Raw genomic sequence first — 26,970 nt, 5'->3', positions numbered from 1 at the left:
GGATAGGCTTGATGCAGTGACATGCGTAAGCAAATTTAAATAAAGAAATGAACCCAGGGAAATATGCGGGGATCCACAGCAATAGTACAATTGTTTAATTGTGGTTCACATGTTTTTTAAACAATAAAAGCGAATGTTTCATCCGTACGTATTCTGCGGGTAAACACAAACACAGACAAGAGTAAAGTTTCTTGCATTGTGTTGAAAAAAAACAAACAATTAAGCTAATTGATACATTGATTGGCATGATACGATTGATGGAGGTAGGCAGAATAAAGGAGCAGGTCATCGACATCTGACAAGGCCACTTCCTGTTTATACTTGTGCGTGCGTTCCTTTCAAGCCATTTCGGGGATGTACGCTCGCTATTTCGTACGCTCGTTAGTTAGAGGAGGGGTCGTCAGAGTTTAGGGAGGAATTTTAGATGCGAACGAAAATACGAGCGAGCCATTGAATTTAAATATTTTTGTACGTACGCCTAACGTACGTGCGCCCGCTTGCGTGCGGCTCTGAATGAGGGCCTTTGTCTTTCTGAACAAATAAGAAAAAAAAATGTCAAGGTTTTTAGAAAATATGCTATTTTGGTAAGGGAAAAATTGGAAACTCAGCTGTCTGATTTTCAGAGAAATGTACGTGGTTATGAAAAAACTCTGCATAATGTGAACAAGCAGTATGTTGTTTGTGAGTTATGAGAGAACAATGAAATGTTGATTTCTAAAGGGATGCCTTCCGAAAATGCTGTCCAATCTGGCTGGTTGGAATGAAAATCTGGTAAAGATTGGGAGCCAATGACAATCGACCATATGATCTTAAACACTGGAAAATGGGCAAAAATTATTGGTCAAATCGGTTAAATTAATTTGATTTAACCAATTTATCTGGATGACAATTTTTGTCTGTTTTTCAGTGTTAATGAGCAAATGGTCGATTGCCATTGGCTCCCATACATTACCAGATTTTCATTCCAACCAGCCAGATTCGACAGATATCTGACAGATAATTGTATAGTGTATTGGTGCATACACACGGTCAGATATGTCAGATGAACTATTCAACTATTTAACAAATGATTCGAACGATTTGAACGATTTCACACAGTATTAAAATGAATGAAATCGACCAAATCTGACTGCAAACACATCAGATGTCAGATATCGTTATCTGACAAACGGGAACGCGCATCGTTCATCGTTGCAGGCTGACATGTCAGATTTTCTTTCAAATATGAACGATTGAACAATTTTTTAAATCGTTATTGTTCAAATCTGAAAGAAAATCTGACCGTATGTTTGCACCATATTCCCAGCATAACTGATAGAGAGAGGAACTTGAAATGTAGAAGAAAAGAGAGAGGTTGTATTTACTAGGCACACAAGAACCACATTAAATAAATCTTCATTTTTAATTGAATATGTTTAAAATTGTTATCCAATTTCCACTGGGTAGGATAAAGTCAACAGTGAACTTATTTAACAGCATACATTGATCCTATTCATTTTTTTATATCCATATGCCTGTACTAAAAGTGTCTATATAAAAAATGAATAGGATCAATGTATGCTGTTAAATAAGTTCAATATACTGTAAATGATTCAGGTGATCCAGTTTTGCAGCTATAAATGATCCTGTGTAAAGGCCCCATACATCAGCAATCTGAAAACCACAATTGAACAATTTAAAGATTTATTGCCCGATTTTAGGATCTCCCAATCTTGCAATCTGCATCCATACATTACAGATCTTTTTCAGTGATTTGCAAATCGATTGCAGTAAACACAGATCTTCCAATCTTGAAAGGCCCATCCTTTTACTAGTAACAGTCTGCAAATCTGCTGATCATGGCCCTGATTCAGAGCCGGACGCTCTGACCAGAGTGCTCGCTCTGAATCAGGGCCCACCTCCATAATTATGGAGCGTCCTCCTGGACGCTCGTATAGCTGTGGGTCACCACCCACAGCTATACGAGCGTGCAGGTTGATGGTCGCGATGGTCTTGACCATCGCGACCATCGCCACCGCGAGCCGGAGCCTGCGTTTGAGTTTCTCAACCGCAAGGCCCGGAGTGATTTTGGCTCTATCAGAGCCAAAATCACTCCCACTGACATCACTAGTGATGTCAGTGGGCCGGCTTCAGACGGTAGGCGTTCCCTTGGGAACGCCCCCGTCTAGCAGCCACGCCCCCGACACGCCCACCAAAGGGGGCGTGCTGTCAATCAACATCGACAGCACGCCCCCTTTGATCAGACACAATGAGCGAAGGAAAGTCCTTCGCTCGTCGCGTCTCGCGCATGCGCACAACGGAGCTCCCTCCGTCGTGCGCATGCTCAGGGCACACCATCGACCCACTTGCGAGCGGAGAGTCGCTCGCGAGTGGGTCTGAATCAGGCCCCATGTCCATACACTAGAAATCCAACATGTTGGACAATCTGATTTAACAATTCCAATCACTTTTTGGTTGCAATCTGCGATCTGTGAAGCCCATACATTGCAGATTTTTATACACAAATGATTGCAAATTGCAAAAAGTTTGCAGATAGAAACATTGAATGAATCAGAAGATTCCTGTGTTATTAGAGAATATCTTGATAGTCACACATTGTTAGAACAAGAGTATGATTCTGAAATATACAGTATGGATATGAATGTGTGCATGGGGCAGTATTGCCAGATTAATTAGAAAATGAGGTTTCTGACAACATGCCATTGGTTTGTGAGATAAATGATGATTCATCTGAATTACCAAGCACTGTCCAGTTTGCTATGTGTGGTAGGGATGGACATCGATGGTCAATGTTTGCCGACCATCGATGTTTTTCATTCGATGCTAGTGTTTTACCATTCGATGGCAGCATTCCGATGTTTGCTGCCATCGAATGGTAATCATTCAATGGTGTTGCGATGGTGGCTTATTTTCTTTCAAAACTAAAAGCTCTCCCTCCCCTGGCTGCTGTGTTCTGTGTCTCCTGCCTCTGATAACCTTCCTGGCTCATGTTGCTGGGATCGTTGGAGGCTGTCTCTCATTGCCTCAGACCTGGCCCTCCCACCCCTCTCTGCTAGCTCTGATTGGCTCTCTGAGACAGCGAGAGCCAGTCAGTGTGCAGTCCTGGCCCTGCAGCTGCTGTCACTCACAGACACACACAGAGGGACAAAAACGTTTTAACAGCAGAGATGGAGAGTGATTTCTCTGCTGGTGCTGTAAGAGGCTAGTTTTCTGTGTGTCATAAGTATGTTTTAAACATGTTTTTACACTTCACTTTCTTGTTGCTTGTTTAAGTGCCCACAGCAGCAGCAGCAGTGTGGCAGTGTTTCCCATTCTCCTCCTCATCCTAAATCAGCTGTGCCTGCCTGTGCCTTGCCTGGGTTTTTTTTTTTTTTACTGTGTCTGAGCCCCTCCCCTAACCCCGCCCCTTTACTATTCATATGAATAGTTTTCACCATTGAATGTTTTTGATGCGATGGTTAGTTACCATCGCATCGAAAGATTCAATGGTGGAAGCACTGCCATCATATGATGGTGGGCTTCCGATGTCCATCCCTAATGTGTGGTGAACTGAACGAGAATCAGGAAGTGCTTGAGTGTCCATTAGAAAGGGTGGGGCCAAGTGGTGATGGGGGAGTGGTTATTATGCCCTGAGTGGAATGTGACTTGTTATAGCTGATAAATGAATGTATGCCTTCCACATAATAAAACCAATGGTGGATTATAATGGGAGTGCAAAAATGGCTGCTGAAACCATGTTTGTTCAGTGCTTTTATGAATATGTCGTGCATTAGATCAGGGTTTCCCAAACACAGTCCTCAAAGCTCCCCAACAGTTCAGGATTTAGAGATATCCATGGTTGAGCACAAGTGACTTAATTAGTACCTCGGTCAGTTCGAGTTAACCACCTGTGCTCAACCATGGATATCTCTAAAACCTGAACTGTTGTGGAGCACGTTTGTGAACCTCTGCATTAAATGGTGTATCAGGCATTAGGTGGTACAAAAAGAAAGTGAAAACTAGACACATCATATATCTCCAAGGCGTTTCCTTTTAGTATTCACACATGCATTAGTTTGTTAAAACGTTCTTATCGGTATTTAACCAATAGTGTAGTTGCAAACAGATTTATACCCATATTTGTAAGGTGTGTTCAGAGCTTACTGGCAGGATGGTACAAAAGTTCAAGACAAAGCAAATTCATCAACCTTTCTCTCGATGCTGACCTGCAGCCAGTGCGAGATTCCAGCTCCACAGATGTTGGAGGGGGCTCCTGGAAATAAACCATTTATATTCTAAGCAGTTTAGCTAACAAGCAAGTTAAATTACTTTTAATAATATACTTTGTTTTAGTTTGTAATAAATATATTTTTAACTGAGATTTTGTTTGTTTGTCTTGATTAATATCTTCTGTATCCAAAAACCTTATCTTGTTCCACTGAGAACATCCCCATTCCTTTACCTGAAGGCATTCCCCAGGAATACAGCCTTGTGCCCTTTTCTTCTCAAAATGGGCTCTATTTACTACAATCCGCATATTGAATGCGGATTGTAGTGTGATATTACCGAGTGAATTCGCATTGCGTATTCAGGCAATATCACAGGGATTTACTATAAATCCCTTGCAGGGACAGAGCTTGCGATAAAGCTCTGTCCCTGCGGATCCCATCCACACTCTAGTCGCTGTATTTTTGGAAAAAACACCGCAACTAAGAGCCCGCGCATGCGCCGACCCGCCGTCACTGCTACCCCCCACAGACACTAAGCCCCGCCCCCACGATCGCGGACCCCCGTGACCCCTGCCCCCCCCACAACCCCTCCCTCCCTTCATTACACTTACCTGCATCTTCCTGGCCTCCGGTGATCTTCTCCGGGCTTCCCGATCAGGTGATCTCCCATACTGCACTGGGGCCCGATCATAGTGCTGGTCTCCCATAGTGCACTGTGGGAGACCAGCTGACCGGAGAGTAGCCATCACCGGAGGCCCGATCACCGGTCCCTGGATTCAGGTAAGGAAAAAAAAAATGTTTCAATTTTTTTTTTTTTTTACAGCAATCAGCTTGCGGTCTGTTTAGACTACATAGCTGATTACTGGTACCGGCTCCCGCCTCTGCTCTCCCCGTTAGAGCAGAGTGGGAGCCCGGTAACCGGGGCAGACCCTGGATAACGCCACCTCCAGGTGGCGTTATTATCACAGGGCTTCCCCCGGTATTTTTTTACAATTTATTTTTAGTAACTCTGGTCAGACCACATTTCCCATTACAATTATGGGAAATGCGATCTGCTTTACTAAAAATAAGTGATACTAGGGGTTGGAGTAGAATTTTACTAATTCTACTCCAATTGCCCTGTAATAACTACAGGTGAAACTAAAATAATGTGAAAAGGGTGTGAAAACACCCTTTTTCACTTTATTTTAGTAAAAATAATGTTAATAAATAGAGCCCTTTATAACTTCCTCTTGGTGAATTAATCAGCTTCTTTGATCTCCAATACTACCTTTAATAGCTTATTTTGTAATGTCACTTCACTATTCTGCATTTGGATCCATTTGGGAGGAGGGATTAATATTTTGCTCCTGGTTATGGGAGGTGCTGAACAGATCTTGTCCGTGTGGTCCCAGCAAAGTAGGAAGCCATTGATTCATAGCCGGCAGAGGAGGACCAATAGAGGAAGCCGGGAAGAGGCTGTTACTGTAAACTAAATGACCAAGGACCTGATTCACTACGGATCGCTATTGCGATAATGCACGCAGACCTGCTGCAAAAATATGCTAATGTTTGCAATTGCAAAGCCAGCATAGAGATGTCCACTACCGCTTTCGAACATCCGTAAGGCCTCGCAGACCTGCGTATACATCGGTACCATAGAGTAACATCGGCCCCTCATGCACAATTACAACAGGTCTGACTGTACTCAGAAATTGCACTGTCGTCGCCAGGGCCGTAGAGAACCCGGCTGGGCCCGGGTAAAGGAGTGGGCGTGGCCTAATCGTGGGAGGTGTGGCAACGCCCCCTTGAAATTTTATTGAATTTTTTGTTAAATCACTTTTACAGTCCGCGTAGCTGCACGCTGGGGAGGGGGCGCTGTAAGCCCCCCAGCCTGGCGCTAAACAGTGGGGGGGCGCGATCAGTGTGATCGCTTCCCCCCACAGCCATAGGAGACTGCTTGCAGCTACTGCAGCAGCCGGAGCAGTCTCGCACTGCAGAATAGCACAAGCTGTGTGCTGAGCTGTTGTGGGGGAGGGGGAGCCCCTTCTAGCAAGCCTGGGCATGGGCAAACTGTACTCGCTACTCCCCCCTCTCGGCACCCATGGTCATCGCACTCAGTGAGTACTCAAGATGCTTATGCCGTAGCAGTGGCTAATTTATGCATGCCTAGGAAATGGAGTTCAAATGGACAGACACGCCTGCATTTATACAACCACTACTCCATCACTACCCCCCAAACACTGACGTTCCGTCGCTCAATCTGCGATGGCTTTGTATCTGCATAAGTGATTGCAGTGCGATCACAATGCTAACTCACACACACGCACTGCGGTGCATACTTATGGTGAGTACACACCATCGGCCGATCTACGTACGCTGTTGCAGTTGTGATCCATAATGGATTGGGCCCCAAGTGCTGCACTATGGCAACAGGCAGTGCGCGCCCTATGCTCCCCCCACCGGCCACCATTCGGCGGGCGGCATAGAGGTGGCTGAGGGGCGAAATGAAAGGGTCCAGATCCAAATGCTTAGCGGGCCACACAGTGGTGTCCCTCCCTGAGGTGATACCCGGTGCGGGGAGGGATGCCATGCGCACGGCGTTGCTGCGTGGTGCCGAAAAGGGGCGTGGCCTCGGGAAAGGGGTGGCCTCGGGAGAGCCTCATGGGCCGAACCTGGTTACCGGTCCGTTGTCAAACTTATCACTGGGGTGGTGGGGGGGGGGCGTCGGCTCCCTCGCTATGACAGGAGCCGACTGCTGTAACTTAATGCTGCAGTGCAGCACCTGGCTTCTGCCACTGAGGGGAAGTCTGCACCTTGGTGCCACCCCCCGGGCATGTGACACCCCGGTGCGGCCTGCACCCTCCTTGTGACACCACTGGGGCCGCATATTGCCTGCAAGCTGTATTTTTCTCACCTCTGTCTTAGCAAGTAAACTCTCTTGGACAGGACCATCTTTCATCATGTTAGTCCCTGTGCTTCCAGTGCACCTTGTTTCTTGTCTGCTTGTCCCATTCATTGACTCTGACACTGTGTGGTCGCCCTTCACTGGGTAAAATCTCCTGGAGTCCTGAACTCACCTCCCTTGCCTGACCAGATGCAGTGAGTTACCCAACCCTCTACCCTTGTCCAAGTCTTAACTAGTTTATTTCTTGTTGCTGTTCCAGCAATAAATCAACATACATTAACTGTACCTATGGTATGACAAAATGTACTGTTAATTTGTATATTTTCTATACAGTGCTGTGGAAACTAAGTGGCACCTTAAAAATAAAATATAATAAAAATTGCATTACAATGTTTAAAAATATATACGATGATCACAAATGCATTTTCCAAGCAGTGAAGTGGAAAATGTATCCAAACAGGGCCGTAACTAGGGGTGTGTGAGTGGTGTGCAGGGCCTTGGAAGCAGCACCATCACTGCCCCATGACACCCGCGTCTAGCTTGCACTGCTGCCAAGCCACCCAGAACATTCAGAGGACGCTCCAGGAAGGAGATTCGTTAGGACAGTGCTTTACTTCCTGAAGCTGACAGCTCTGGCCCCTAGGTGTGATGTCATGATGTCGCTAGTTAAGGGGGCGGGGGCAACACCGGGAGGTATAGAGCCCTGTTCTGGCCTGTGTCCAAATATGTCACCTATTACCATTTAGCCTCATATTATATACAGGAATACTGTATACTATTTTATAAGAGAAAGTAGTTGAACTACATAGTGCAAAACAATAATGAAACATGTTGTACCTATGTTCCATTATGCTATACAAACAGCTTTTCTTTTGTTCTTTGCTTCCTACACAGAATATCTTTCTCCACCAACTGACTTGTCTCTAAAAATGCGTGGGATGTTTTATTTGTTTTGGGAATGGAAACCTCCCAAGGAGAACTGCACATTTAAATATAATAGAAAAATGACTTCATCAAGCAATGTAGACTCATCGGAGGTAATTTGTCTGAAATTTAATTTTTTCTCATTTTATATCATTCTGTCTATAGTATATTAATGGCTTGGAACCATGACTATTTTGTCATGTACCTATGGGCCAGTGCTGTGTGATGCCTCTGTTGCTTTGTTAAGAATTGTGAATATAGTGATTGTTGATCCTTTAGCAGAGATTACCAAACTCAGAGCCTGATTCAGCAGCATACGTAATTGCAATTACGTACGCAGATCGAGCAATTGTTAACCATTGCGTATGCACCAATTACGGAAGCACTGAGGAATCCATCGCAGAGTGAGTGACAGGCTGTGAGCATTTTAGGGGGGGTGACGGGGGAGTGGTTTGAAAAACGCAGGCTTGCCTGTCCGTTTGAACACCGTTTCCTGGGCGTGCATAAATTAGGCACTGCGATTGCATACACAGCTTGTGTACTCACTGCGTGCGACAAGACTTGCAGTTTCTGCGGCTGGTCAGACCTGGTGTGAAGGTTGCGTGACGGGCCGATGTGCGTCAATGGTACCGATGGATACGCAGAGTGCGAGGTTGTACGGATGTGAGAAAGCAGCAGTGGGCGTCTCTATGCCGGCTGAGCTGTGGCAGGCATTAGCATACTTTCGCAGCTGCGTTCCGTGTGAGTTCGCAGCTGCGTACGCAATAGTAAACTCACTAACGTGTATTATTGTGTTACCATATAATACCTTCTTAAATACAATGTAAGTTATCTTCTAAAATAAAGACACAGACAACAGTGTTGGCATTATAAATATTTTGTCAAATTTTTTTTTGACAAGTCATTACATTTTTAGACTACAAGTTAATACTAATAATGGTGACGGCACAAAAGAACGCACAGAACAATAACCACCAAACGGCTCAACACAAACACGCACACACAAGCCAAGCATTGGTGATCAACTCTCCTTTAACTTCAACCACCGGTCCAGGAAGTATAGCCATTTCCCTTCCAGGTCAATTGGCTGTCTCTTTACTCCACTTCAATGAGAGCGCACCCACTAAGCCTACGTATTAACATAAACTAACTCCAAGTGTCATTCCTGTCTGCCAAGCGAGGCCTAAACCGATGCGCCGCCACCATAACTCAACCCTGTAACAAGATACCCTCAATCAGCAGAAAATTAGGCAATCCTGCAGGACTAAAATGCACGCCATCTCCACGAAACAAGTGTGCATCGCGGAATTGCATAAACACAAGCTCCACTATACCACCAGCATTCTCCACTATACCACCAGCATTCTCCACTATACCACCAGCATGCTCCACTATACCACCAGCATGCTCCACTACACCACCACCATTCTCCACTACACCACCACCATTCTCCACTACACCACCATCATTCTCCACTACACCACCATCATTCTCCACTACACAACCACCATTCTCCACTACACCACCACCATTCTCCACTATACCACCAGCAATCTCCACTACACCACCACCATTCTCCACTACACCACCAGCATTCTCCACTATACCACCACCATTCTCCAACATGTATCTACAGTATTTTACCTTCCCCCTAGCCACAACCAACTGCACCAGAACCAACATTCCTCCACACACTCCTGCGGACAATGAAAGAGCACACAACTGGCAGGAAAGCAGGGCTTCTGTTATCTATCAAATGGATCTAATGACAATAGAGTGCAAATACAATGCAGTTTGCAGACTTAAATTAGAGATGAGCGGTTCGGATTCTGTGGAATCCGAACCGCTCCGAACATTGGGGATCCGAGTCCACCCGAACCCTGTTCGGGTGTTCACCGCCTGACTCGGATCCCCGTTCGGGGCCGAACGGCGGCCGCCTGATGTCGGATTCTCACTAGAGAATCCGACATCAGGGCTCCTATTGTGTAGGGCAGAACGCTGTGATAGCGCTCTGCCCTACGCAGACACAAACACACAGCCGTCAGCGGCAGCTGTGTGTTTGTTACAGCAGCCAATGAGAGTCACACACTCTCATTGGCTGCTGTACGGAGGTAGCCGGCTGGAGCTCACACATGAGCTCCGTCTTCCGGCTCCCTCCTCAGCGTGTGACAGCAGAGCTGACGGCGCGGGAGCGGGGATACAGGTAAGTTACTGGGGGGGGGGGCATACTACTGGGGGGGCCTGCTACTGGGGGGGGGCTATACTACTGGGGGGGTCTGCTACTGGGGGGCTATACTAAGGGGGTGGTCTGCTACTGGGGGTCCATACTACTGAGGGGCCATACTACTGGGGGTGGCCAAACTACTGGGGGGGGCATACTACTGGGGGGGTTTACTACTACTGGTGGGGGCTATACTACTGGGGGGGGTCTGCTACTGGGGCGGGTCTGCTACTGGGGGGGCCATACTACTGAGGGGTCTGCTACTGGGGGGGCCATACTACTGAGGGGCCTGCTACTGGGGGGGCCATACTACTGGGGGGCTTACTACTACTGGGGGGGGCTTACTACTACTTGGGGGGGGCTTACTACTACTGGGGGGTGCTTACTACTACTGGGGGGGGCTTACTACTACTGGGGGGGGCTTACTACTACTGGGGGTGCTTACTACTACTGGGGGGGGCTTACTACTACAAGGGGGGCTACTACTGGGGGGGCCATACTACTGGGGGGGCTGCTAATGGGGGGCATACTGCTGGGGGGGCCTGCTAATGGGGGGCATACTACTGGGTGGCATGCTAATGGGGGGCATACTACTGGCGGGGGCCTGCTAATGGGGGGCATACTACTGGGGGGAATTCTACTGGGGGCACTGCATAGGGGACCCTACTACTAAGGGGACTGCATAGGGGACACCGCTACTGTGGGCATTGTGTAAAAGGGGCACTACTGTGGGCATTGTGTAAAAGGGTCACTACTGTGTGTCTTAACATAAATAAGAGACACTACTTTATGGTGTAATGTGAATCAGGCCCTATGTGCGGTGTAATGTGAATAAGATTGTGCACTGTGACTCCTTGGGCCGTAGCCCACTATGTAAACAAGTACTGTGATTCTGCTGGCCGTACCCCACTGGGTGGGTGCACTACTTTTCATTTCTGCCACTGCTGTGTGGCAATGTGTCATAGATGTGCTTTATACTGTGGTGTCTGTGTCGTTGTGCCGCTGCTTTGTCGCTTAGTAACCAGTCAGCTCACTTCAACCTTTGGCCAATAATGTTGAAAACAATATTATAAGCTGTGATATGGTCTAAATTGACTGGAAATTAATGTTATTGAGGTTAATAATACTCTAGGAAGAAAAAAAAGACCAATTTATGTGATTTTAGCTTTTTTTGTCATTTTTGTAAAAAAAATCCAAATCCAAAGCCAGTCACCGCAGTTTGGCAAATCCAAATCCAAATCCAAAGCCGGACGACGAATTAGAACCAAATACAAATCTGGCAAAAATGGTCCGGCGCACATCCCTAACTTAAATCATTCCCAATGAAGGGTAGAGAGGAAAAAATTGTCTGCAATTGTTGCACAGAATTAATTATAACTTTGATTAGTCTTGAAAATATGTATAGAAATTATACAGTCCGTGAAATATTAAAAGAAATTAAAGTGTTATATAGGTAAAAAAAACGTGTAATTAAACTAGTGTCTCAGCACAAAACCGGTGTTTCCAATATTTTTCTGAAATATATGGTAGTATCCTGGATATCTATATATTATCATTCATTAAATCTATTACAATAGTTATTTAAACCGAATGCCACTCTGTCAGTATTATTTCAAACTTGCCCGGCTTGAGCTCTGAAAAAGCCAAACAACGCTGCAAAACATGATAAACTGGTATTTTGTAACCGGGATACCTCCTTGTGCATCAACCATGTCCCATCCCATCGCTCAAAAGTACGCTCCAGCGCCACCGGACATACCGCAGGAATGGGATATGGTTGAAGTGAAGCCAGTGCCTTCTACCAGCCTGGTCCACACCGGAGCACCGTATAAGGCCTAGCATTGCTTCCAGGCATATAAGTTACGTCCCCAATAGTGAGTGGTGGGCAGTGGCGTAACTAAGGGGGGTCGAGCAGGGCGTGTGCCCTGGGCGTCGTAGGACCGGCGGCGGAGGAGGGTGCCGCCGGCCACGTTACCGACCCGCCCTAGTTGGGCAGTGTAGCGCCAACCACAGTGTGTGCGGTCAGTGCTACACATTTACAAAGGACCGGCGCTAGGCTTCCCTCCGCCCAGCGCCGGTCCTTTGCTGCACAGCCGAGACCTTCCCTCCCCCTGAGCGCTTACCCATTAGCACCAGGAGGAGGGTGGGAGGCAGGCGGTCTCAGGCTGTGCAGTAACACACACATCGCCGCCAGTGCGGCAGCGATGTGTGTGTTAACCAGCAACCAATGAGAGTCAGATAGACTCTCATTGACTGCTGAGCTCCCACTGCAATTTCCGGCTCCTGCAGTGGGTAATGGGAGAGACGTCATGATGTCATGACGTCTCTCCCATAATGCAGAGCGCGCCAGCCCGGGAGGACTGACATGCGGCGCCGGGAGCAGAGGCTGGAGCCGGAGCGTGGATTCAGGTAAATGTATTTTTTTAACTTGTGTTGTGTGTCTGCACATCGGGGGGCACCATTACAGGGGGGAGCACTACTGGGGGCACCATTACAGGGGGGGAGCACTACTGGGGGCACCATTACAGGGGGGGAGCACTACTGGGGGGCACCATTAGTGGGGGGGACAACTACTGGGGGTGGGGCACTACTGGGGACTACAACTGGGGGGGACTACTATTGGGGGCACTGCATCGGGAGGGGGAACTACTACTGGGGGCACTATATAAGGGGCTTACTACTAGGGGACTACTACTGGGGGCACTAAATAGGGAGGAAAACTACAGGGAGCACTGTATAAGGGGCACTGGATAGGGGGGATCACTGCTGGGGACCTGCATAAGGAGGACTACTACTGGGGGCACTGCATAAGGGGGGGGACTACTGCTGGGGGCACTATATAAGGGGTTTACTACTAGGGGCACTGCATTGGGGGGACCACTAGGGGCACTAAATAGGGAGGAAAACTACAGGGGGCACTGGATAGGGGGGATCACTGCTGGGGGCCTGCATAAGGGGAACCACTACTGGGGGCACTGCATAGAGGGGGGGACTACTGCTGGGGGCACTATATAAAGGAGCACTGCTTAAAGGGAACCACTACTGGGGGCACTTCATAGGGGGGGGCACTGCATTAGGGAGACCACTACTGGGGTACTGAATAAGGGCAACTAATGAGGGGCTGCATAAGGGGGACCACTACTGGGGGCATTGCATACTGGGGGTACTGTATAAGGGGAACTAATTGGGGGCTGCATAAGGGGGACCACTACTGGGGGTACTGTATAAGGGGCACTACTATGGGCCTGCATAAGAGGAACCACAACTGGGGACATTGCACAACTGGGGGTACTGTATAAGGGACACTACTGGGGTTAAGGTGCATATGGAAAGGAATGTTCAGAGTGATGATAAAGGGGTGTGTCATGTTGACACGCCCCATTTTTAAGTGGTGCGCACACATAGGGGGGGCTCCATTTTTACATTTGCCCTGGGCTCCAAATACCCTAGTTATGCCACTGGTGGTGGGTCAGCCATTTTAAAGGGGGCAACTAATTCTCAGACCCGTTAAGCGTCATGGGAAAAAAACATAATTGAAAACAGCAAGCATACGAAGCTGAAAATAAAAACAAATGGAGGGACCGCATCCAGCAAGTAAAGAAAGCATCATGGACATATCAATGGGACACCTGCAGTCAATCGCTTTAAAGGGTCGCCTGGACCAACCCTCTGCATGCCCCTGAAATTATGAAGGCCCATCATACAACGCAGAGAAAATAGACATGCATGCTAAAATATGCTGTAACACAGCGAGTGAGTGCCCTGGCGAATACAGATCCCAAATAAAAGTCAGCATGACGCTCTGCAAGCTCTTACATGCCTGAGCCACCGAAACCTGAAAAAACTCCCATTCCTGTTTTGTTTTTTTTAGCCAAGCCATCTGCTAACAGCGCAAAGTCTTGGGGCAATGGTTTGTGTACCAGGCACAAGCCTGGCAACAAAATGTACATTAAGCAGCAGGCAACACAGAACAATTTATCCTAGCAAACGAACAACTGGAGAGAGGACGAACTCTCAGGTCAAGTGCGTGCAATGCGTCCAGGGTGCTGCAACAAATTATACTTGCATTACCCAAGAGGTCCCCCTAGAGTTCTAAAGCGACCATAATGGGGAACAGCTCAAGCAACAGCATGTTCTTAGTGAACCCCTATGCAACCCACGTCAACGGCAAAGTGAAGCGCACCATGAACCGTTGCTGTAAGCTAAAAAGCCAGTACGACAGCAGCGTCAGTAAAAATTGGAGCTGAGTGTTACTGCAGGAGCACTCTGCCACCTCCCTATGGGGATATACTAGCTGTAGCCAGCACCACATATGACCAAGGCGTATCGGGGATGCTGTATTAAGGAGATCCGCCGTCGACAGCTAAACGACTGGGGGCAGATCCAGATTCGGCACGGAAGTAAGCCTTTTCTGGTGACACGGGTTTCAGGGGTAGCACCCCGCAAATATAATAAAAACCCGCCTGCCAATTATGGTAGGAGCAATAGGCCTCCTCACCTCAATCGCTGGCCAGCTGCTCAATTGATGACCCAGGCGTGGAAGAATGGGATGCTAGCAAAGGGGTCAAAATGCTGGCCCGAGATGACAGCGTATGGAGTGCAGCAATAGCAGCAGCTGGGTAAGAGGGTGGGGGGGCACAGCCACGGGAGACAATGCACCTGACGCAGATGTAACAAAGCCCAAGGAGTAGCGAGGGTGGTTCCAGTGCTTCATGAAATGGACAGAGGGTGCCATACCGAATTCCGGAAGTCATGGGGTGTTACATAGTATAACGGCCGCCTGTTACTTTTTCTCTGTTAGTTTGCACTAAAACCTAAAGAGGTGGATATTTATTTATTTATTGTTATTTATTAGGAGACCTGGATTAATAATAATGGTGGTAGACAGAACATGAATAGTAGTACTCACATTACTATAGGTGCAATTATATTTTCGAAGTAGGAGCATAGCTAAGAATGTAGCTTAACATAGGTGTTCCCACTCCAGCGAAAGCTGCTTAGGGCAGCAATTGCAGTTATATGCTGTGCACCCTGTGGAATTTTACTATAGCACATGTATTCTGCCAATATAAGTTAAATGCTCAGAATAAATAATACAATCTCTTCCATCAATTGAATCAATGATTCAAAGGAGATAAAAGTCAGATCCCAGGTGCTATACATAAATAAGGCAGTGTCAAAGCAGCTACCCATTAATGTCAGATAGTGCATCACTAAAGCGTTCTATTACACCAAATAGGACTTCAATGCCCAGCAGAAAAAACTGCACCATGGTCCCAACTCTGGTAATAACTGACACAGTGTTGGGCAGCTGACCAGGCAGCACCCTGTATCGGCGGAGCCAGGACTGCCTAGCTCTATGCATGGGAGACTAAATAACTGCTGGTTTAACTGCGTACTGCAGTAGTGGAGAGCCCACTGCTACCGGTCACACACACGCGACCTCTGTGATATATAGGAGGAGCCTGCCTGTGCCTCCTGCTTGGGCAATCCTAACAGCCCTTGTTTGTAATGAGGACAGGGCTCAGTGGCAAATGCGGAATGTCTACAGAGGGGGCTTTCAAGTGCCTGATTTTTAACATGTTAACAGTAAGAGGGCATAATCAGCACTTACACCAGCTATAACAGGCATCATACGAATATAGGAATGAAATAATTCTGGCATATACAGGACCAGCAAACAATTATATGTAGAAGTGGATCCATCTTGCCTGAGCTGAATTATGTTATTTCATATGTGGGCTCCATTACAGATCATCTGAGCAAGTTGGGGAAACTGGGGGAGGGCAGAAAAAGAAACCGTGCACTGCCCTGGACATAGATGTACAGATTGGTCCCCTTATGTACTGGATAGGGTATTATTCAGTATTAATAACTGAACCTATAGATGGGCTATATCAGTGCACCCCGAACAGTACATGTTTTCCAGATGACCTCATTGGTGCACAACTATATTCATTACTGGCTGTCAATTTTACTACTGGCTGACATTTGAAAAATCAACAGGGACTGTAGGTGGCCAGTTATTTAATAAGTGACACTGAGGGGATCCTAATTTTCCATGGCCCCCTATAATCTAGGGCACTACCTGGGAGGGGCTGCCTGCCGCACCTAGCGCAGTATAATGATGGGGAAAGGCCACGCCCCCTTCGCGGCCCCACAACCACCCGCAACATGCAGCTGCAACCCAGCAGCACATAGTTAGCGGTCACGGTGGCAAGCCACGCGCGGCCGCGACTGTGCTCATAGTGGCCAGTAGAGATGGCTAGTGAGTGAGTGTCTCAACACACTGACTCGAATCATTCAGATGAGTGAATGACTCGAGTCACTCAGTGTTTGGTGAGTCGAGACACCCACCTCCCTAGCCTCTCTGCCAGTGGGAGCCAGAGTGAATGGCAGCTCCGCCCCCTACACTGCTGATCCGACCTGATAATACTTCTCTACTGTGTCAGATCAGCAGTGTAGGGGGAGGAGCTGTTAGCGACTGCAGCTACTGCCAGGGCTCAGGGCAGTGCACTAACTCTGCTGAGTCAGTGCAGAGGCTTGAGCTGGGCTGCGGGGGGCGGAGCTGTCAGCGACTCACTGAGTCAGGCAGCTACAGCCAGGGCTCGGGGAGTTCACTGACTCAGGAGAGTGAGTGAGAACCCTGAGCTGTAGTGCTGGTGTGATGTACTGACTGGTTTGTACAGTGCTGCACCACTAGCACCAGGTTCAGGTGTGTTCGGATTGCTTCGGTGGCCGATTTCCCCGTGTTCAGATAGGACACACCGTGACAGAGAGGCAAGCCTGAATTCCCCTTTTGCAGACACAATGACCAGTCAGGAGGGAAGGTGCAACGCAATTTTATTGTTTGTTAATATTTAACAACAAATGATAGGAAATATTTACCATATACAGATGGAATGAAATTAATTACACTATTCCATGACAAGGTATTTATTTATTACCTCCGCGTCATCTACCGGTGACCCCAGCTGGCAAGCATGTGAAACCAACAAGAACCACAATTGCTGCAGAACTTTACTTTACCAAAAAAACAAATGAGAGACCTAAATATGACACCTGCTGGTCTAGTTTGAATCAATGGTGCTCCGGCAGTCTATAGCTGTGTAATACAGTCTGTGTTAATGCTCCCTTTTTGCTGAGAATAACGTGTGAAAAACACATGCAGGTTAGTCTTATATCAGTAGTGCACCAGCAGCCTATAGTTTAAAAATACAGTCTGTGTTAAAGCTCCCTTTTTGCTGAGGAATATCACATGCAGGCCAAGCTTGTACTTGTAGTTTTCCAGCTGTAATGGCTAACAGTTCATGCAGAGTAAATGGCCCAAGCTCAATAAAGCACACGCAAGTTAGGCTGGTACTTGTAGTTCTCCAGCTGTAACGGCTAACAGTCTATGCAGAGTAAGTGGCCCAATCACAATATTGCACATGCAGGTTAAACTGGCGCTTGTAGTTCTCCAGCTGTAACGGCTAACAGTTCATGCAGAGTAAATGGCCCAAGCCCAATAAAGCACATGGAAGTTAGGCTGGTACTTGTAGTTCTCCGGCTGTAACGGCTAACAGTTCATGCAGAGTAAATGGCCCAAGCACAATAAAGCAACTGCAAATTAGGCTGGTACTTGTAGTTCTCCAGCTGTAACGGCTAACAGTTCATGCAGAGTAAATGGCCCAAGCACAATAAAGCAACTTTTACTACCAGAATTGCCAGCCGGGGTTACACAGGGCTAAATAAACAAGTAATGTACATTACATCACCGGAATTGACAACGCAACAGATTCACAGTAAGCATGCACCTTTTGCTAATGAGATGACAGCACAAGTAATATAAATTATATCAGCATGAATCGACTTTGAAATGGATACCGGGCCAAGCAGTTGGTATAAGAGACAATTTACATTAACCCCAATATCAGTAAAGATTAAACAGAGCCAAATACATATCACATGGCATTACATTTACTTTAAAGCTAGACATAAAATACTTTGTACATCACCCACAGTGGCATCGGACATGAGCCGACACCCGTAGGGCACGTCGCCTCCTGGACATGAGCCAGAGGTTCACAGGAAAGAAAATTACCACCAATACAATACTTGGGAAAAAGAGGGGGTGACCTATCTTTTACTTCCCCCCCCTATTTCATCACTACACACACACTTTACCTAATTTAAAACACTATGACCCCTTTCTATACCCAGTTGTGTGGGAGACTAACTCCCCAGTCCCAGCTTTTACACAAAACCTGGTTTCCCAGTCTAATCATGGTTAGCCACAAGGTAAAGGATAATGCAATAGACCCAGGGGACCAAGATAGGATAGGTGTACAGAGGGGCAGGGCCTTAATGGAGGGACAGAGTATAGGGAGATTCTGGTATGATCTCACCCCTGGCAGTGGCTATTCAGCCTCCTCTGATGTCCAGGGCAACTCTGGGATGCACAGCACCGCACCAGAGTTCCCAGCTGCAGACCTCCGGCAGGTATTTTACAAGGAGAAACAGGTGCAAAATCCCTTTCCACAGGGGCTCTGTCCAGCAAACACACACAGCAACAGGAGGAGTAATGAAGCACTCTTCCCCTTGGGCTGTCTTTTCTTCTGCCTGTGCGGGTGCCAGCAGGGTTTTCGTCACTGGCGGGAGCTTTTCCTCAGCTGGGGCTTCATCTGCGACGATGGAGCGATGAGACCTCCTTCCCAGACAGATCCTCTTCTCTCCCAGCTTGCGCAGACTTCCTCATGTGGCTCCTCCTGATAACAGGCACTTAGGAAGGCAGTCCTTTATTCAGAGGGGGCTTCTTCCAAAGCAGGGTGCTCTATGCAAATCCCCAGGCAAGCTTCCTCCAGGGACTCACATCCAGCATCAGAGCACCTCCCCTGGCAGATTGGATAGGTAGCCTTCTGGGCTAATATGAAGTCTGGTAATTGTAATCCAGGGCAACATTAAAGTTATAGCATCCTTATTTTTACAGCTCCAAGGGCAGTCCACTGATTCCTTACAGACAGCACCAGGTGCAGTATTTGTAATCCAGGGTAAATGAGAGGGGCTACTGCTCCCCTATTTATACAGATCCAGGGACACTCCACAGCAACTCATCACCGACAGCATACCAGGTGCAGTATTTGTAATCCAGTTTAAAGGAGAGGGGTTTCTGTACCCCTATTTTATAAATCCAGGGGCACTCCACAGACAAATCCTCCCTGACTCCTTTTCCAGAAATTCTTCCCCAGACTCTTTCTACAGAAATTCCTCGCAGACACAGCACTGACAGCCTAGAGGAAGGTAATTTATAAACTCTCCCTCAATCTCCTCCCTGTCAGTCTGGCATCTATGAGTGGACAGAGGGGACTCAGCAACAGGCCGCCTACAGGGATCTCTGCCTGGACACCCAGTCTACCAATCAATGGGGCAGGATTTTCCCTCCTAAATGGGTCGCTGACCAAGGGGCACTTTCTACCTCCCTGTCTGCTCATGCTCAGTGGGGTTCAGGGAGAGCAAGGTCAGTCAAAGTTCACTATACCTGCCTATTATATGGAATGGGGCTGCAGTATATCTATGTGTACATACATAAAAAAAAATATTGGGGGACCCCTATTTGGGAACAAACTTGGGGGTACCACACTGGGCTGCGGGGGGGCGGAGCTGTCAGTGACTCACTGAGTCGCTGGCTCCCCTGCTGGCTCCAGTGCTTGCTCTATCATGAGGCTCAACTCAGTGCAGTGAATCGATCTGCCCATCCCTAGTGGCCAGGAGACCTCAATATGGAGGCGGAGCCAGCGGCCAGACATCTGGCCGTGGCCCCGCCTGCTGTACTACAGCCGCCACGTGTCTTAATGTGCCGGGGCATAGCGGGACTCAAGACCAGCCGCGACCGCAGCCTGCCACTGGTCCACAAGCACAGAGGAGGAGCCATCGGCAGACTGCTCAGCCGTGGATCCGCCCAAGGATGACCGAGCCACGTCCCCGGGCCTAGTACGGACCCGGGCGCAACGGCTACGCCAGGCAGCAGGCACAGAAAGGGGGATAGGAGCAGCGCGAGCCGCCACCCACCCCATGACCAGGAGGGCCGACGACCATAGCCGCAGTCGCGGCCCTGCTGACTGTATAACGCGCAGCCGCCGGGTCAGCATCAGCACTAGCTGACACTCGGCGGCCGCGAGGGGGAACTGGAGGAGAGCCTGCATCCGTAGAGCTCCCCTCCAGCAGATATACTGCCAGCCGGGCGGGGGGAACAGAAGAGCGGTGCGGGCGGGGGATGCTAGGACCGATGAGGAAAAGAGATTAGGTAGAGGAAAGGGATAGGAGAGATGGCAGGGACAGGGAGGTGAATCAAGCAAGAGTGGGATGAAGAGTAGAAAGCACTAAAATATCTAAAGCTGTAAAAGTACTTCCCTGTCCTGGAAAAAACTGTAACAAAGAAGCAGATTTGCATACAACACTCCATTAAATACTCTTAGACCACTCCCCATGACACATTCATTGGCTGCATAAGACCAGCTAAACTTAAAGGGGCAATATCCAACACGTTATTAAACTGGCAATACTTAAAACACTCGTGGTTTAATGTCCCTTAGGCTTAAATTGACAGCCTTCAGTTTTACTGATCCTCACTGAATCAGACCCTCAGTCCTCAAGGTACTGTATCCAATGGTTCAGGTTTTAAGAAGAGATGTGCGCCAATCCTGTGCTTTGGTTTTGGCTCTAATTCGTCATCAGGTTTTGGTTTTGGATCTGTATTTTAAAAAAATTGGTAAAAACAGCTAAAATCACAAAATTTGGGCCTGTTTTTGTTGATACATTATTATTAACCTCAATATTTCCAGTCATTTGAAGTCAATTTTGACAACCTCACAACTCACAATATTGTTTTCACTTGTTCACCAATATAGGCCAAAGGCTGCGGCGAGCTGGTTGGCTAAACTAAGCAACAGAGCAGTGGCAAAAACGCACTGCAGTTTAAAAGAATATAGGACATCTATGAAACATTGCCACACAGCGGTGGCAGACAGGATGGCAGTTTAATACACAATAAAAATGTTTGTTGTCTACGCAAAAGGACAGTCAGCAATGCCCCAAATGGCACATAATGCAAAGAAAAGAGGTACAAGATGTAATTGTCCTCCCACCCACCCTTATGTTGTATATTACACAAGAAATACACAGTTTAACAAACCAATCACTTCAGCGACAGGGACTGCCACTTGTGGCTGAAGTGATTGGTTGTTTGGGCCCCCACAAAGAAGCTACCAATGGGCAGCTGATATTGCTGGCAATGATCTCTACATACAAACTTGCTCTAAGAGGCAAGATGTCGTCGCCATTATCATACTCACCCTCATCAGTGTGTACATCATTTTCACACAATATTATCTAGTCCCTGCTGGAATCTACCATTACAGGTGCCTCTGGACTTTGACGTAATTGCCAGTAAAGGTCTTCCTCATCGAATTTGTAGTTCATTTTAATGAACATCATCTTTCCACATTTGAGGAAGTAGCCTTCTACACCCATCACTGGCAATGTTCCCGGTCATGCTGAACTATTTCTGAGTACACACTGGAGGGTGGGCAGCTTAACTAAAGCAAAGCCAGTTTGTGCAAGGGCCTCCAAATTGCCTTTTTTTCCCTGCCAGTAGTCAAAGGGACTATCTGACATGCTTATTTGGAAGCTGTCATTGAAATAATCCTCAACCATTCTTTGAATGGTGACCATAACGGATGGAGTCTCAGTGGAGGTGTCACAAATTTTTGGCAATTCTTTTTTTACACAACCAGATGTCAAAATGTTGTGTTGACTCATCAGCATCACCAGTGGGTTCTTAGGAAAGCTGAAGTTTTTCCCGACCGCCTCAGTTGCCGGAGAAACTGAAATAGGAGACGTTGTCATGTCACATGCCACTTGAGCTGACAACTTGCTTTCTAAGAGCACTTTGCATCTCTTAATAGCTGTGTCTGTTGGGAAGAAAGACACAACGTATGACTTAAACCTAGGATCAAGCACAGTCCCCAAAATGTAGTGATCGAATTTCAAGATGCTGACAACCCTTAGATCCTGGCAAAGTGAATAAAGGACTCGATTGGCGGAATTGCTTAATTTCAGCTCCTCCATCAGTTTTTTTCGAGCTGCTTTTCCAAAATTCGAATTAGGGGAATTACCTGACTCAAGCTGGTGGTGTCTGAACTCTTTTCACAGGTGACTTTAGTACTTTGCACAACACAGAAAGTATTTTCCACTGCACTGGAGTAAGGAAGATTCTCCCTATGTCATGACTCATGTATCTTTGGATGGCTTTTTGCTGTTCCTCCATCCGCTGAAATATATAACGGTTGTAATTCCACCTTGTTACTACCTATTGCTAAAGCTGGTGGCAGGGCAAATTAAACTATTTCCGCAGGTGCTGCAATCTTCTACATGCAGCTGCTGACTGCTAAAAATGTCCCAACATTTTTCGGGCCACTGACAGCATCTCCTGCACGGCCCTGTCATTTTTCAAAAAATTCTGCACCACCAAATTGATTGTGTGAGCTAAACATGGGACATGTTTGAAATCACCTAGTTGTAATGCTCTCACAATATTTGTGACATTGTCAGAACTCACAAATCCAGAGGAGAGTCCATGCAGAGTAAGCCATTTGCAATGACATCCCTGAGTTTTTCTAAGAGGTCGACACCAATATGCCTCTTGGTGAAGCCGGTGATACAGAGAGTAGCCGGCCTCTGAATGAGCTGCCGTTGTTTGTTAGATACCGCTGCTGTTGGTGCTGCTGAAGGCAATACACCACCCAGTGGGCTGTCATGTAATCTTTAGCTTGCCCTGTTCTCCTTGTCCACATATCTGTGGTTAAGTGGACAGTGAGTACAATGGCATTTTGGAGGCCACTAATTAAGTTTTTTTTTAACGTCCATGTATATATCGGGAATTTTCTCGTGAAGTGGAATCTAGTTGGGATTTGGTATTGGGGACACAGGACCTCAATTAACTGTCCAAAACCCACTGCATTAATGGCAAAAAGATCTAATACTAGCATAGCTATTATGGCGTCAGTGATCCACTGTGCAACTGGGTGACAGCTGTCATACTTGCTTCCTCTATCAAAGGATTGTTTACAGTCAATTGTTTTTTTTATACTACTACTAGTAGTAGTCTACTTGATCTCCTTCTTGGATGAAGATCCACTGCCAGCAGCAGCAGGCCTAGCACTCAAGAATTCTTCTGAGGAATCTGGGATAGGGGAGTCATCCTTATCAAACTGGATGCAGGACTACTTCCGATCATTTTTGAGGATATTGATGATGATGTTGGTGGTGGAGATTGAAGTTACTTGGATCTAACTGAGAGAAGGGAGCTAGCTGATGCTGGACTGCTTGTTATTACTGTTTTTAGCACGCATTTCTGATTTTGCCAAAAACATTTCATGAATGCGCTGCAAATGATGTAACAGGGAGGAGGTTCCTAGATGGTTAAAGTCCCTACCTCTACTTACTGTCTCTTTACAAATTGTATAGATGGTAAGACAATTGTCAGATTTGGGTAAAAATTAATTCCACACATACATAAGAGGTGGATTTTTTTTTACTTATGCCCAGGCATGATAATGGTCTTCTTATCACTGGCAAGAACTGCTTTCATCATCAACATCCTCATCCTCAACATCATCAATAGCACCGGTGTCAGATACACAAATATCCCCCTCATCCTGTTGCACTTCCACTGTGGCATCCTCAATTTCTAGGTCAGCATCTTATTGACTTGTGCTGCTAATTCCCACATTGGCAGAGGGTGAACAAATGATGGAAGGAAGCTTCTCTAGGAGTACAATATCAGAAAGGTTAGGCTCACACATAGCACTCGTGGACACACTTAGACTTTCCGATGTTTGTGATGTTTCTGAATAACACACAGTTTGTTTTACTGCCTTAGTGTTTTTTTCCACAATATTCCGGTTTTTCATTTTTTTTTACACCTCTTCTAGACTCTTGCATCGTCATGTGAGGCAGAAGAAGATGCCTGGCTGACAGCAGTTGCAGAATCACCACTCAGAAATAAAGTGTGTGATGTATGGCATGTTGGGAATTTGTTATGTTTTTCTACCAGAAACTTTCCCTTAATTAAAGGTGTTTTTTCTTTAGCAATGTAGTAAATACCCTATAGATGGTCTATAGCAGTGCACCAATAACATTGCATGTTTTCCAAATTTCCTAGTTGGTGCACAGGTGTATATATTACTGGCTGACACATTTTAAAAAAATTCACAGGTGGTGCTAATTATTTAATTTGTGATACTGATGAGATTTTAACAACATGCAGCACTAGTAAAATTGTATTATATAATATTATGGCCATGGTGTGGCCAGGCAACCAAAAACCCACTCTGTGTTTGCATATGACATGCCCTGCTTCACAAATTTGGTAATCACGTTATTCTAAAGAGGGAGACAGGGCAAAGATGATGAGATTGCTCCACCGCACCCCCTCTACACCCACTAATGCTAATACCCCCCTTAACCACGCTACTTACCTTCGGGATGCCAGCGGTTGGGATGCCTGCAACGGGATTCTGGCAGGTGCCGGGATTCCGGTGCCTGCATTCTGAACACCTGAATCCCCGTGGTTGGTATTATGACTGCATCCCTTCTGACACACATAGGGCCTGATTCAGACCCGCTCGCCAGCGCTGAGCGCTCGCAAGCGGGTCGATGGTGCCCTAGTGCGCATGACGGAGGGAGCTCAGTCGTGCGCATGCGCGAGACCCGAATAGCGACAGCCAAGCCGTCGCTATGGGTCTCACACCAAAGGGGGCGTGCTGTCGATGGTGACAGCACGCCCCCTTTGCTGCCCAGACGGAGGCATTCCCATGGGAAAACGTACCGTCTGGGGCCGGCCCCACTGATATCACTAGTGATGTCAGTGGGAGTGCTTTTGGCTCTGATAGAGCCAAAAGCACTCCTGGGCTTGCAGCAGCGAGACCCTACCGCAGGGTCTCGTCGCAAGCCCGATGGTCGCGATGGTCTTGACCATCACGACCATCTTATTGGCCGCTCGCATAAGCTGTGGGTGGTCACCCACAGCTATGCGAGCGGCCAGGAGGCTGCTCCAATAATAGGTAGGACGGCCCTGATTCAGAGCGAGCGCTCTTGTCAGAGCGTCCGGCTCTGAATCATTCCCATAGTGTGGCTGTGACTACCTGTGGTCCCATTATACATTTGCAGTGGCATGCTCCTACTGTGGACTTCACAAAGATTTACAATTTATTTAGTTAAATTCACCGCTGGCTCTATGCTGAGAGTAATTTACTTGGACCCATATCTGAGCCTAGTGAAATGTGCTCCATAAAGTCTGTGGGGGCTATTCCTTGTTAATTATCTGGACCCTGACAATTGACAATTAAACTTGCGGCGAGCACCAGAGCAATTCATCATTGCTCCGGCACGGAGACAGCTGATCCAAAAATCATTAGTCTTCCTGAATGCTTTTACTGCTCTTTTCAGAGCAGTGATACTTAGCACTGCTGATCTGACTTGTCAGTGCTAGTGCGCCTGCGTGAACTAGAGTTCAAGCAGGCACACAAGAGCCCCGGAATCCAGTGTTGGTTGTGTATAAAAAAACAAAGAAATTAGTGCCAAAAATTTTTCATAATGTGTTTTCTTTCCAGTGTGTGCGGTGGTATCCCCCCATCATCTGCATCCTAAAACAATTCTCACAAAGACCTGGTCCTCCTAATAATTCTCAAGCATAAAAAAAATAATTTCTTGACTGGTGTCAAAAATAAAACCAATCATGGATTAGTCGATAGAAGAGCAAGAGCAGCAAATCAGTACTAGTGCTGCGGCTGCTGCCAGTCATGATAGTACTTCAACATCTACTAGAGGTGGTCAAGGCAAAATAAGGTTTAAGAAAGGGCACATGAAATCTAAACAATATTTCAAAATGTTAATGAAATAAACATCACCTCTAACAATAACGGGAAAATATACTGCCAAAATACAAAATTGCCAACATACCATGCACCACATGCAGTGGCAAGGGAAGGCTCAGACCATGGCCTTTCTTTGCGAGCGGTGGTTCTGCTACTGCTGTTTCATGCACTAGAATGCCTATTGCAGAAACCAGGGCCAAACAAAATCAGACATCTTCTGAAACCTCACATGCAAGACTTTCTCGCTCTGAGTCTAGTGGTGTCACCTTCAAAACAGGCAAATCAGTGTACAAAAAAGAAACCCACTAAGGTTGAAGAACAAACTGTGTGTTCACAAACTTCACAAATCCCTGAGGACTCTGAGGTTGTCTAAGAGTGTTAGGTGTGAGCTTGATATTTCTGACACTGTAATCCTAGAGAAGCCCCCTTCTACCATTTCTGCACCCTCTGCAAATGTGAGGATGAGTAACAGTAAAAGTAAAGATGGTGACATAAAAATTGAGAATGCTACTGTAGAAGTGCAACAGGATGAGTGAGATATTTGTGCATCTGACACTAACAAGGATGTTTAAGATGAATGTGTTGGACAAAAAGTTGATAAAATTTAGGAGGAGGATGTTGTTTGTGTCAAAGTAAGTTGGCCACTTGTGGCAGTAGTTCTTGCAAGTGATGAGAAGAAGGCAATTGTGATGCCTGGGCATAAGACCACAAATTCCACCTCTTTTGTGTGGAATTATTTTATTCCAAAGTCTGGCAACTTTTGTCAAGCCAAAGTAAGTAGAGGTAGGGACGTTAACCATCTAGGCACCTTCTCCC

General features: G+C 46.8%; 1 protein-coding gene across 2 annotated transcripts in view; it reads left to right on the top strand.

Moving 5' to 3' along the window:
* The window catches only part of LOC148538625 (interleukin-13 receptor subunit alpha-1-like), a 140,662-nt gene that overhangs the window by 26,006 nt on the left and 87,686 nt on the right, over window positions 1-26,970 (top strand). The window contains exon 2 of one of the 2 annotated variants that reach the window (XM_088453073.1): window positions 7,990-8,132. The exons of the other annotated variant lie outside the window; for it this stretch is intronic. Coding sequence (XP_088309199.1) covers window positions 7,990-8,132 — 143 coding nt within the window. The remainder of the gene's footprint in view (window positions 1-7,989; window positions 8,133-26,970) is intronic. 2 annotated transcript variants of the gene reach the window in all.

This window comes from Taudactylus pleione, unplaced genomic scaffold, assembly GCF_031769625.1.
Source record: "Taudactylus pleione unplaced genomic scaffold, aTauple2 ptg000039l, whole genome shotgun sequence".
In the NCBI taxonomy this organism is placed as follows: domain Eukaryota; kingdom Metazoa; phylum Chordata; class Amphibia; order Anura; family Myobatrachidae; genus Taudactylus; species Taudactylus pleione.
This window is presented reverse-complemented; position numbering and strand designations above follow the sequence as displayed.